The sequence below is a fragment of the Manis pentadactyla genome, chromosome 11 (genome assembly GCF_030020395.1).
Source record: "Manis pentadactyla isolate mManPen7 chromosome 11, mManPen7.hap1, whole genome shotgun sequence".
Lineage (NCBI taxonomy): Eukaryota > Metazoa > Chordata > Mammalia > Pholidota > Manidae > Manis > Manis pentadactyla.
Genome location: NC_080029.1, coordinates 47100071 through 47113064, shown reverse-complemented (window position 1 = coordinate 47113064; position 12994 = coordinate 47100071). Strand labels below are relative to the sequence as shown.

General features: G+C 37.9%; 1 protein-coding gene across 4 annotated transcripts in view; it reads right to left on the bottom strand.

Annotated features, from left to right (window-relative positions):
* Nucleotides 1–6575: 6575 nt before the first annotated feature.
* Nucleotides 6576–12994, bottom strand: part of DDHD1 (DDHD domain containing 1) — a 90736-nt gene continuing 84317 nt past the window's right edge. For all 4 annotated transcript variants that reach the window (XM_036918146.2, XM_057488456.1, XM_036918169.2 and 1 more), the window contains one exon: nt 6576–9225. In XM_036918146.2, coding sequence (XP_036774041.1) covers nt 9044–9225 — 182 coding nt within the window. In that variant the 3' untranslated portion in view covers nt 6576–9043. The remainder of the gene's footprint in view (nt 9226–12994) is intronic.

Genomic DNA, 12994 nt, shown 5'->3' with positions numbered 1-12994 from the left:
GATCTAGTTGAGAAAAATTCCCAGGCTTTGATGTGTCAGAAATGAGTGTTCTCCATTTTGGTGTTACTATGAAGACCCAGCTCAGGTTGCCCCCAAACAAGATGCCTTTATTGTTCCCATTGCCTAAGTCACTTTCCATGACAGCTACCTGTGGGAGCAGTTTATCTCCCAGAAGAATGCTTCCACTTTGCTGTGCGTGGTATGCTCTCCCTCAGTCAACCAGCAGAGGTAAGTTTTGTGCAACGGCTGATCTTCGGGTACATTTGTATATAGACACTAACTGGTGAACCTTAACCTCCAAAGAAGTTGGGGTCCCCAAGTTAATAACTATTTGAAACTTGAAATACATTCCCTTCATTGTAAACAAAACACAACATAATGTTATAGTGTCTCTCACAAAAGCATGTTAACTAGCTACCATTTCCCATGAACCCCATCTTTTTCTCCTTTGCTTCTTTTCCCTTCCATTTTGTTTCAGTTGCCGAGAGGGTAGTTCATAAATTACTGTCTGGTATAGAGAGAAAAGAGTCTGCTTCTGGAAGAAATTGGAAAAGCACTGGGATTGATTTCCCCCTAATCATGAATGCAGTGATTACTGACTTTAAAACAAGTAAAAGTTCAATAAATGGGGGAAAAAAACAAGACATTTCAGGGCACAGCAAGTATGAGAGTAGATAGAGCAAACATGGACTATTATGTTTGGAGTATAGCATATGGCAAGAAGGGAATAATTCTTGGTCTCTGTCACTGAGTTACCATGGGGCACAAGTTGGGAAGTGCTTGTAATTATTAATATCTAGTGAAGCATTTTCCTGTCACAGACTAGTACAACAGTCTTTTAAAATAGTACACCCAGTCTTTAAAAATGGTATACCCAAGTCCATCCTGATATATACTTCCCACTCTTATGCTGCACCCTAAAAGCTATTAATTTTGCTTTCTTTGGTTGTGGAATAAGCAAGGACCTTTTGTCTTAGCTTCTTGGTTCCAGGTAGTTTCCCTTTTCTTAAGGCTTCTCACAATTTAGCAGGTCCCATGACTTTCGGCCACATGATTTTCCTGACAGAATGTGAACTCCAGGAAAGCAGGAATTTTTGTATTTTGTAGTTGTTATTCTTTGTACTTAGAATAGAGCCTGGTTCATAGTCTAGAAGTAAATCAATAAATCTAAGCACCTACAATATGTGCCTTGTGTAAGGCCCAATGATGAATAAATATGCTCTCTACCTTCAAAGAGAAATCAAACTCCAAATCAAGGCAAAATGAAGCCAGTGCAACTACTGAGACATACTCTGTTAACAGGGTTGCTGTGGACTGAATGTCTCTCCCAGATGCATATGCTGAGATCTAGTCCCCAATGTGGTTCAGAGGTGGGGCCTTTGAGAAGTGGTTAGGTCATGGAGGTGGAGCCCTCATCAGTGGGATTAGTGCCCTTACAAAAATGATCCCAGAGAGGTCCCTTGTTCATGTGAAGTTGCAGTGGGAAGACCATATGAGGAAGTGTGCCCTCAGCAGATACTGAATCTGCTAGGGCCATTTTCTTCAACTCCCAGTCTCCAGAACTGTGGAAAATGTTTAAACACCACACAGTTTATGGTATTTTTGCTAGAGCAGCCTGAATGGATTATAACAAAGGACTCAGAAGCAGTAATTAACTTCAGAGGATTGAGGAAAGGCTTCATAAGACATTGTCCTCAAAGACAGAATTTCCATTAGGAATGTGGAGGTTATTTTTGCTCAAATTATAATTAAATTATTAAATGGCCCTGCTCATGCTACACGCAGCAGGACTTCTCTCATAGCAGATAGACATTATCCATGTTGTAGGAGCAAAGGGTAAAGTTTGGCCACAGATGGCTCCATGCTCCTATCATACCATGTGCCACTGGACTGTATTTAATAGCCATAGAAATCCATCTGCATTTCGAGATCAGCAAATAAAATCACAGGGAAGGCCTCTGCATGGTTTGGCTCATGTGCCTCTCTCTGAGCTACCGTGGCTCATGGGGTGGGAAATATATATGACCTATGTACCCATCAACCCCCGCTATGGTACAATACTAGGATCGAGCTGTGTTGACAGACTCATGCAAAGCAGAAAGTGATTTTAACTAAACGGGGGGGGGGTGGGGGGGTGGGGGGGAAGGTGGCTGGAAGACTTTTATAGGATTGGCAGCTCTATTGGAACCACATGGAGTGGGTAGAGCAGTAAGTACTTCATAAGGCTGGGGAGGAGAGGACCCAAAAGAGGAGAAATAGGATGTTGGACAAACAAAAACAACAGGTAACCACTACAGTAATGAAATACACATATTCTTAGGCAAATGGTGTGGTTCGCTTTGACAGAAACCTGACTGCCGAAGACAGGCAGTGGGAGATCAGGTAGGAGAGTCAGGTTGGGCTAGGTTGTGGGGAGCCCCACTGATAAATGGAGCTGTCGCAGGGCTTCAATCGGAGGAATGATGTGATCAGACCTGATACCCTATTCCCCCTTTCTCAGAAATATAACCTCTGGGCTAACTTTTCTGAAATATCTAAGCCATCAGACTATCATGACTGTGCACCAAGGCTCCTTCCTCCCCCTTGCTTGCCTTCTCTTTCTCCAGCCTGTCCTGTCCCACCACAGGTGGATACTAGTCCCTACATCCTGGGCACTTATTTCCCAACCTAAGGTCAATACCACTTCAGGGAATTACTTTTGTCCAGAATTACTTTTGAAATTCCTGGATTCTTACAACATATGTCTAAAACTTATTTTTCAGTCACTTTGCCACTGGCCACAGGGTTAATTTTCTATCAGTTATCACATTCAGATTAGCCAGAAAGCTTGAGAACTATGGTTATCTTTTGAACCCTGGACTGAGAAATTGTGAATGGATTATACCCTATAAAATCAGAACGTGCCAATCTCTTTCTATACATGTACTTTATCCTCTGCTGGGGACTTTGAGGGAGCCAGTGTGCCACTGTGGTCACCAACCCTCTGAGCAGGAGATAGTGTGGTGGCCACAGGTCATAAATAGATACTTTCATTATCTTTCACTCTTCATAGATTTTTGGATTACCACAAACTGTATAGGATCAGGAGGATTATGTTTCCAAGGATGTTTAGAACAGCTTACTCTGTGGTTGTTTACAATAGGGCACAATTACTTGCTTCCGGTGAATGGATCAATTCAGCGAGAAATACAGTGTAATCCAGGAGAAAACTACATTTATCTCTTAATTATTTGAAATTATTAAATGTGCATGCACTACTTCCAGTTGAGAAAAACCAGAACTGCATAGTTCCAAAATCAAAAGTCTTTTTTTTTTTTTTTTTGCCATATAAGTATACCACTGCAGAGACAAAACAGGAACAATTTGGTAAAACTGAAGATTCTGAGAAAATTAACCTGCCTTGACTATCGAAAATGAGGTAACAAAGGAAAGGAAAAAGAAAAAAGGCTACCTTCTGAGAGTTCTTACTGCAGTCATGGACAGCATGCAGTACCGCTACGGAGAGTGAACATAAGGTCATAAAAGGAAACAACGTAGGGGTCTGAGGAGAATCATAGTGCTGGCTGCTCAGAGAAATATACCTAGGAGCAAAAAGCAAAAAATCTCCCCAGACTCTTACTGGCAGAGTTTGGATTTATTATGATAGCCTCAGAACCAGAAAATGCTTATACTTTTCTATGACAAAGCTCACAGGGAGTCAAGTATTTTTCAGAGGCCAAGCAGAGATGGTATGGGGTGTGCATATAGTTCAGGCGAGGTACGAATGATGCTCACAGATAGTCAATGTCTTACAGGAGAGAGCATTAAAGGTGAAGTATTAATAAACTTGTTTTCCATCTTATTCCAACAGAAGAGCAGATGTAATCTTCCTGAAGAATAACTCCCCAATACATCCTGACAACTGCAGGGTGGGGAGGAAGCCAGTTGCACCCTGGTAACATATAAATGAAAAACCATAAGGTAAGAGACAATACTGAGCACAGTCCCACCCCTATTCAAACACAAAGCAGAGGAAAAGTTCATGCTAACCACCTGCCAAAAGACTATTTCTGGGGAAAACACACACACACACACATGCACACAGACACACAGAACAGCAAAAACTCTCCTGTTCTCCAAACAGTATAGTACTTAAATTTAAAAATTTCTATTAGTTAACCCATGTTGGAACAGTTTTAGAAGGGACCTATTTGTCATGAATTGATAAAAGACCATCTATAAACACTATGAAAGGGATATTAAACACTATTTAATATTGTGCAATTTGTTTCCCTACCAAGTTTGCATTTGTCATCAGAATGGAAAACTGATGTTTGTTATTTTGTTTTTTCTTAATTTACTTAACTTTTTCATTCTTTTGCTTTTTCCTGGGTACTTTGAATTTGAGACCTGAAAAGAAGTCTGTCCAGGCCTGGTAGGGCACTCTTTCAGGAGGACCTGGGGACAAAGGAGACCAGTGGGGTTGCTCAGGCCTGAGCCACTCGTCAGGAGGTTGCTGCAGGCAGACCATCAGGTAACTCAGGAGGGCTGCAGGTTGGGAGGAGAGGAGGCACAAAGAAACAGAGGCAGCTGCCGCCCTTGCGGAGTTCCCTATCTACTACTAGGGGAAGGAAACAGGCAGTACGCTGTAAGACAGAGCTGGGAATCAGGGGACTAGGTTCTGATTCTCACTGACACTGGCTGACCATGTGATCTTACAGGGTGGAGTAGACACCTGTTAAGTGAAAGAATCACATGAAAGGAGGAATCTGTAAAATGAAGGGATTAGATGTGATCAGCATTTCTCCATTTAAAAAAGTCTGGTTAGACGAGTTTGGAAAAATTCCCCTTCTTCCACTGCACCAGATAGATTCCCACTGCATTTAATGTAATCAAAGGCTGCCAAAGTCCTGCTGGGAAGGAATTTTTAAATTTGGCATTTCCCAAACTTGTTCTCTGAGACATCTGTTAACATCTGCAGAACATGCCTTGGACAATGATCTCTAGATTCCTTTCCAGATTTAGAATTCTACTATCATAAAGGTATTTTTCCTAGAGATGCCATCATGCCCCTTCCCTGCTGCCGTGTCTGAGTCTCTGTGCTGAACCCAACTTGCCATTCCCTGCTTTCCTTTTCATTACCTTGATGCTATTTAAATCCTTATGTGAACCTAAAATAGGGTTGCACTAGACCTCTAAAATCTGTACAAACCCTGAAATTTTGGGATTCTTTAGAAGTATCTCAAACATCTCATTGAAGAAACAGGATGTGCCATCCCAGCACCGATGTTTACCGAATGAGACCTCTGAGATGAAATTCTATGCCTTGCCATTCTGTGCACTGCCCGCAGCTCGATACTGTAAATATTTCCTTGAAACTTCCTTTCTCCTTGACTGAGGCAAAAAGAGAATTTAGGGAGAGAGTGAAGGTTGTACGCACCCACCCTAGGGCCATCTTAGACGTAGTAAAATTAAGAGTTCAGTGGGAGTTTTGGCTTCCTGCCAAACCTGTTCTTTGTACATACAGCAAACTTTTTTTTAATGTAGGCCAATTATTACGGAAGTTAGGAAACTTATGTATTGCTCATACCCAACCATAAAAGTATTTAACACATGTGTTTCATATTCAGCCAGAGTACCACCTGGTTCCTGGAGAGGCTTGAGACCAAGGGCAAGATCAGAATGTGGGTAAGAGAAAACTTGAGAATAATCACAGAAATCAGCTACCCAATACTCAAGACAATTTTTAGTCAAATTCTAGTTCATTCTCTAGTGTATGATTGCTACATCCTCTTCTAGCTCTGCCTTGACTCTTCTTTAATATCACTATTCTTTAGCCCCATTTCCATGACAATTACTAAAAACAATTTTAATACATACACTCAGTTTTCTTAATTGTCCAGATGTAGTAGCTGAGAAGACAGAAATATTAATCAGCCCCCAATTAATCAGAAAGCAATTCGATTATTTTTCCTCTACTGTAGGTCTGACAGTGAACCTCTAGGTTTGGTCCGACTTCACTTTTTAGGGGCTCCAGTGCCATCACTGGAGGGAATGGTGGAACTGGCTGTCAGACTGCACTGATGATTTCTTTCCTTTGTGTTCATTTTGGGGGAATGCAAAGCTGGGACATGGTGTGTTAAATGCCTTGCCAACCAGAATATTTAAGCCCCCAGTGAGGAAATGACAGACAGAAAGAGTAAGAATGAATGTTTACATGCTACTTTCTGAGGGCTTCTACAGAACATGTTCAGTGTAAGAATTTCCAAAGGCTGACAAATATTGTTTAACAGAAACAAGTAAAACCTAAGATTCCTGAGGCTTTTCACATATAAAGCAGTAGTTACTGGGAAACCCAGTACATTTTATAACTATGTTCTATAATACAGTTACATTGGATTATTACATGGGCACAGTTACTGCTGAAAATCAATTTATGGACAAAAGCTTTAGAAAAGGCCAATTTTAAAGTAAAAGGAAGATTTAATCCAAAATATTCTCTGTATTCTGTTTCAATAACTCTTGGGAGCCTAAGTGGATTCAAAATGAAAGATCTGACCAGTACTCAGAAGAAGCATCATAGCATGTGCACAAAATAGAGAATAAACTTTTAATGGTATCAAAATCAGAACTTTTTGGCCAATTTAGTACTTACGGGAATAAAGTTGCAAAATGTTACTCAGTAACTGACTTAGCTTCTAAATCGAGCCAGAATTACACATACTCTGTATATTACTTGAGTATATACAAGTACATTCCATGATAACATGCAGGGACATGGAAATAAGAGTACTGTAAAATCAAAATCACCATTTCTATTGATGAAATAATGAATTGAAAATAAACACGTCTAATAATCCAGGATATTTTGAAAAGGGAGTTCTGAATGTTACTCTTCTCAAGAATTCAAATAAGTTCCATGTGGCTAAACTTGATTTTGTTTTCTCACTATGAAGAAAGGGAAGCAGATATATTCCTATAGTTATGGGAGCACACTTTTCTTTTTACTCAAATTAAAAGGTTTGCTAGGTTTTCAGTCTTCTCAAGTGAAAATGGCTCTTCACATTCTAGCAGTTAAGAATGAGTTCCTTATAGTTCTTAGGCATCTGAGTGTCATGTAGAGCAACATATGCTCAAGTACCTTTAATGATATGGTCATATGAGACAGGTGTTTAATTTTCCTGAGAACTAAATTAGACCTACGTAATAAACAGGGCATGAAAATGACCTGAGTTCACAGGAATCTCTAAATTCAAAAGAGATTGCTTCAGCTTGCTAAGATCTCATCAAAAGCCTTTTATAGCAAGGGTTTCTTCGTGAGTCATATATTTGGTCATGGAGCCTTGGGATCTTTTTAAGCACTAAAAAAAGTGCTTTATGTTGTGCAAATTCAATGAAAGGCCAAAATGAACAAAAGGACTGGGTGCTGCATAAAATCTGCAAGTAAGCCACAGATCCTACTCTAAAGAAAGGAGTAGGTGAGATGGACAACTGACCAACTTTGCTCCCAGTTTGGTGATTACTGGGAAGCTAAAAAATTCCTCACAGGATAAGCAAAGGCAGCACCTTAGATGGAAGCTAGTGGAAGCCACTCAGAAGTGAGGGCTGGTTGTTGTGGAAACAGCTAATGATCCCTGCTAAGTACTCCTCTGTGTGTGAGAACCTAAGAACTTGTAAGTCAAGCACGGTAAAATGTTAGCTGCACAGTTATTTCTCCAAGTTATGAACTGTAACTCCCATTATTATTATTTGCAAACTACTGAGAGGTCACATGTGAATTATCAGTCACCAAACAGTATATAAAAGTCTAGCTTCAGTTTGAGCTCTCCTGATGTGCTTTGTTATCTAATTCAAGGCACTTCAAATGTTTTGGTGCCTTAGCATGTTAATATGTACGACAAGAATAACACTCATTTACTTACCTCAAGGAGCTACTACATAGATTACTGAATCTTAAAGCACTTTGAGCTCCTCAGATGAAAAGCACTGTGGAAACAATTACAGCTGAGGAAAATCCTTCCAATGCTTGGAATCCTGACCTATTGAGCCTTATATCACAATCATGTTTTCTTACACACTTTAGAAATAAAATTTGTTAGTGGCATTCCATACTTTTATATATGTTAAATGTTTGGCACACAGACGTTTATACATTTAAAATAGCTGTCATACTCACTACTCCAAAGCAGTTTACTGATTTGCCAATAAAGTTAATGAAATTATGGAGCACTTTGTGTCTAGTTTAGAACACTTTAGCTTTCTCTGAGGTACATGTGACATAATAAAAAGTTCATTTTTTTCAAAATAATTGAACTAGTGTTATTTGTGTAAAAACCAGTTTTTAATGAAAAAAAAAATACTGAAAGTATGCCACAGTGTCTATATATTCATCTGAAGAGTACAAAGATGGACTTTTGAGAAAAAGGGGTCTTAACACTATAGAAAATAAATGTGGTTCTTAAATTGTTCAAAGAAACATTTAAAAAAAGTAATGTTTCATACATTGAAATAAAGCAATTAGAGGTAATAAATTATAAATACAGTAGTTCAAATATTGTTTCTTTTTTAGAATTAGTTTTTCTAAACAAGTTAAACTCCAAACACTTCACATTTGTTATATTCTTTCAAAGAAATTGTGGAACTAAAACAATGATCCCACCTCATGATCTTTACATAGACAACACTGGACCTTGACCGTTTTAGATTTAAAACATACTTTGGTTGATAGATTCAAAGATTCAACCCATTAGTATGCCTTTGTATTTGAGAGAAATTAGATTGTATTTTATAACTTTGCAGTTCATCCAAACCTTCCTTACTTCCAGGTCTTGCTTGATTCTCTGCAGGGGATTCTGTCAGACAAGTAATTAAAATGACTTCTGAAGACTATAATTAACTTCTTTCAGACTGGAAAAAAAAATTTTTTTTAAATAAAGTGCTTTTAAATGCAAATATTTCTTGCCCTAAATAAAAATGAAACATATTTAAACTTGAAATCTCATATCTTGACACATATATTTTAACAGAAAAAATAAGTTTTGGGCCATTATTGTCCTTCAAGAGTTCAGATTGGATCAAAATTGGGTTTTGCATTATTATCGTGCTCATGTTTGTACATGAAGGTTAAAAGAAAGAGGGCAACATCCAAAGAGGACCAGTAGGCAGTATGCGACGTGACAGCTGACCAATAGCGGCTCTCCACAAGGCCTTCTCTGAGTTCAAAATCAATTCTGTGATCCAATTCCACTAAAAAAGAAAAGAAGTCAAACAAATGAATGAATATTACAATACTGTATGTTCTATATAGACTTAGCAGAGTTGAGAATAAAGATTTATCTAACAGAAGTGATTCTCCTAATAATTATTATTTTAGTGACCTTCCACTCTAATCCTATGGGAAGAAACATTCAGAAGAGCCAAAGTAGCTCAGTACTCTAATGGGTAGAGTCCTTTGCTTTGTATGCTCAGGTCAGTATGGAATAAAAAGGAAGAAAGCAAAAAAAAATTACAGTTGCTATCTAGAGTATATTTGGAGTAAAGAAAACGGGCTCAAATCCTGGCTTTCCCATTTCATCTTTGTGTCTAATCAGTAAAATAAGGAAAATAGCCCTCTTGCAGAATTAAGGGCCAGGCAATGATGTCTGTGGGAGTATAACAAGTCACTCAAAGGCTCCTTTATTGGGGAGACCCTCTACACCAGCTAGCTCTGTGTAGACATGGTGGATGATAACCATCTGTTTACAGTCCTACAATGTTTTCTTCCCCACTTGGCTGAATTTCTCAAAGGCAGCCATGACACACCCTATTCTCCATTGAGTCAGCAGGGCCTGACATGTGCCTGGGACATACAAGTGCTCAGTAAATGTTTGTCCAAAAAAGAGTCCACTGGGTGACTAGGACAGTTAAACTGAGAGGAAATGTGGTCATCTTTGGGAGGAAGGAGTTCCTTTTTAACAATGCTGTCTCCACGATTCAGTGAATTCAATCAAGTCTTTCCTAAAACCCCTTGCAATACCGTTAGAGAAAAAGCACTGTCACAAATCAAAGTCTATGAGAACTGCAATGAATTCATTTAACAAATCCTTAGAGATAAATCACTTAGAAAAACAATACTTTGATCTTCAGGAACTCTTTTAAAAACTGTCAATGAGCCATATAATATTTTGAAGGGTATGTCTTAAAAACAAAAAAACACCCAAATCACTATCACTCAGACACTTAGAGTCTGTTCTTTGTTCAGTGCCAGGAGTAAGGAAAAACTAGTAAAAACTGAGGAGGTTGGAAAGTTGTGTTTTGCTTTCCACTGGGAATTTGATAATCATATGTAGGAAATCTTTCCACTCTAGAGAATAATTTCATATGTCTAGCTAATGCTTATTTTAAATAGGTATTTTGTGACAATACCATTAGGTGATCATACAGTTACTTTTCTATTCAACTGTGATTTTCTGGCAGGAACTGTCCATGGATCTATCTACATTTTCTATCTATCTACATTTTCAGATAGGGTTTACAGTTAAGGAGCATAAATACAAATTAGTTATTAAAAATCCTATAAATAGGCTTTTTATGAAGTTTTCTTAAGTGCTATTTTTCTTACTTTAATTACAATAAAGCTAATTCATAGTAAGTCTGAAAGAGTTGAAATCCTTTTGTACTGTGGGATAATACTGTCTTAATCATTTTATCTTTTGTATTTCATTGGACATTTGAGTTAGATGTAGGTACATTCCAGCACAACAGACAGGAAGATAAAAAGGGAGGAAACTGGAATTCTCCAGCATGAAGAAGAGCCAAGCGTCAAGTTGAAGTTAGTTTTAAAGAAAAAAGAGAAATAAGAGAAAAACAGAAGAGATGGGAAACATTCACATCAATGTTGGTGAAGACCACAAAGCTATAATTTCTAATTCACTTTCAGATGCCATACTGTAGAATGTCTTTCTAGTCCAATGGTCTTAACTTGAATTGTTTTAAAGTCAAAGAAAGGGAGATTTTCCCCATTATAACAAGAGTTATTTGGCTCTTTGATTTTTAGTCCCCTGAAATTTATTCTTGATATGCTAATATGGTTGTGCAACACTACCTTTCTTATAAAAGACACTCTAATGCTAAATTTAATTATCATATTATATGCCTTGTCAGTTTTATCACTTATAGGGACTTAATAAAAATTGTTAGCTAGATTGGTCTTCCCTATCCCTATTTATCTGTTCGTTGTCCCTGTCAAAATGGAAGTTAGGTAGTTGGCTTGTACCTAATGAGCCTTGTCTTCCTCAGAAGGTTTACCATAGGCAGTCTGGCCGCTGGTGCAGTTGACCTCACATATGTGTTGGTTTTGCAGGTGGATGGATGGAATTAGGTGGCCCTATGTCCTATCTTGCTCCCTTTTATGCAGATCACAGAATTCCCAAGGGAATGAAGTTCTAGACAGACCACCATTTTTCCCTATGTGCTGTGAGATGTGTTCTTGGTCAAACTAGGCCCCAAACTACATGGACTTGCCCTGGACCTATTTTCTCATTATTAGCAAATCAAGAATGTGTAGTACAACACAGGTCAGTAGTTTTTTCCTAGTTTCTCTGAGGAGAATACAATCATTATTTTGTCCTCCTTTCTGAGTGCCTAAATGATTAGTCTATCCACAAAGAATGAGATACTGAATAATTGAAGAGAACTAAATCTGAGAAAAAGACTGCTGGATTAATAATTATCAGCAGTTTGCTTCTACTGTTTTAAAACAGGGATTATTTTCCTTTCTGAGGAGGTAAGCATAAGGGCATGCTTCCCTCCCTGTTTACCAAAGAGAGTGCCTGCAATTTACACAGTGTGGTGGGGAAGTGTCATCAATACTGTACTTCCATCAGGACTACTGTGCACAGGCTTATTGTTAACATGGATATAGTATTAAAAAACAGAGAAAAATAAAAGCATCTTACTATTAAAATGCATGCTAGTTGGACAGATTTCTACTATTTAATGGAAGGACCTTAACTACGTATCTTAATAAATAATGCTCATAATTGTATGATTTTTGGCTCCAGGCAGATATCAAGAAAAATACTTAAAAATACTAATAAAGGAAACTCTGTTTCCAAATGACTGGTGAAAGATTCATTTTAAGAAAGATTATGCTCGAGTTCTTGTTGGCAAATTGTATCTTAATATTACTGAACTGCTTCAGAGCTACTATTCATTTCATGTGGTTAGGAGTTTGACATTCAGGAATTATCATAGTCCCAAATATATTTAAGAATAGTCTCCAACCATCCTTTATTTGAAAAAAGTAACAAAAACTAAAGCAAGTTTTATAGTCACATCATATTTACCAAAATCATTTCCCAACACTAATTTACAAATATACCAATGTTAAATACCTAACAAGAGATGGCCTATGTGGATGAAAAAATTAAAAAAAAGGTCTCCAGATGGCCAGATTTGTTGGACCCTCTATCAACTGGTTTAATAAATTTTCAATCATATTCTGAACTACTCCCTTCCACTCATCCTTGGCTGTACTCAAGAAAACTAACTTCTGTTTCTCTGCATACTCTGTGCTTCCCACTTCTATACTTTTGCTTATGCTGTTTCTTCTCCCTGCAATGTTTTTTCATCTCTGCATGCCCAAATCCTATTTTCACAGTCTTCTATGATTTCTTTAGGTGAAAGCATTTTGTCATTCCTCAGCACTGATGGGATCCTTTACTGTATCTTTGTTATATGGCTCATCACTTCTACCATATATTATAGTTATTTATGTAATTACCTACCTTCCCTACTAGAATCTATGCCCTCTAGAAAATACTCAATATCCACACCAGCACTTAACATCTTTCTGGGCAGCACTGAAGTCTATTTTATCTTGTTATTTTTTATAGTGATTACCTTGGTATCCTGGCTCAAAGTAAATGTTTAATAAACAGTTGTTGAATTAATGAAAACAGGGGAAAAGAAAACAGAAACTATATACATATTATTATCTGCATCAGTTTGTGTAGCTATGATTAGTGGTCTAATT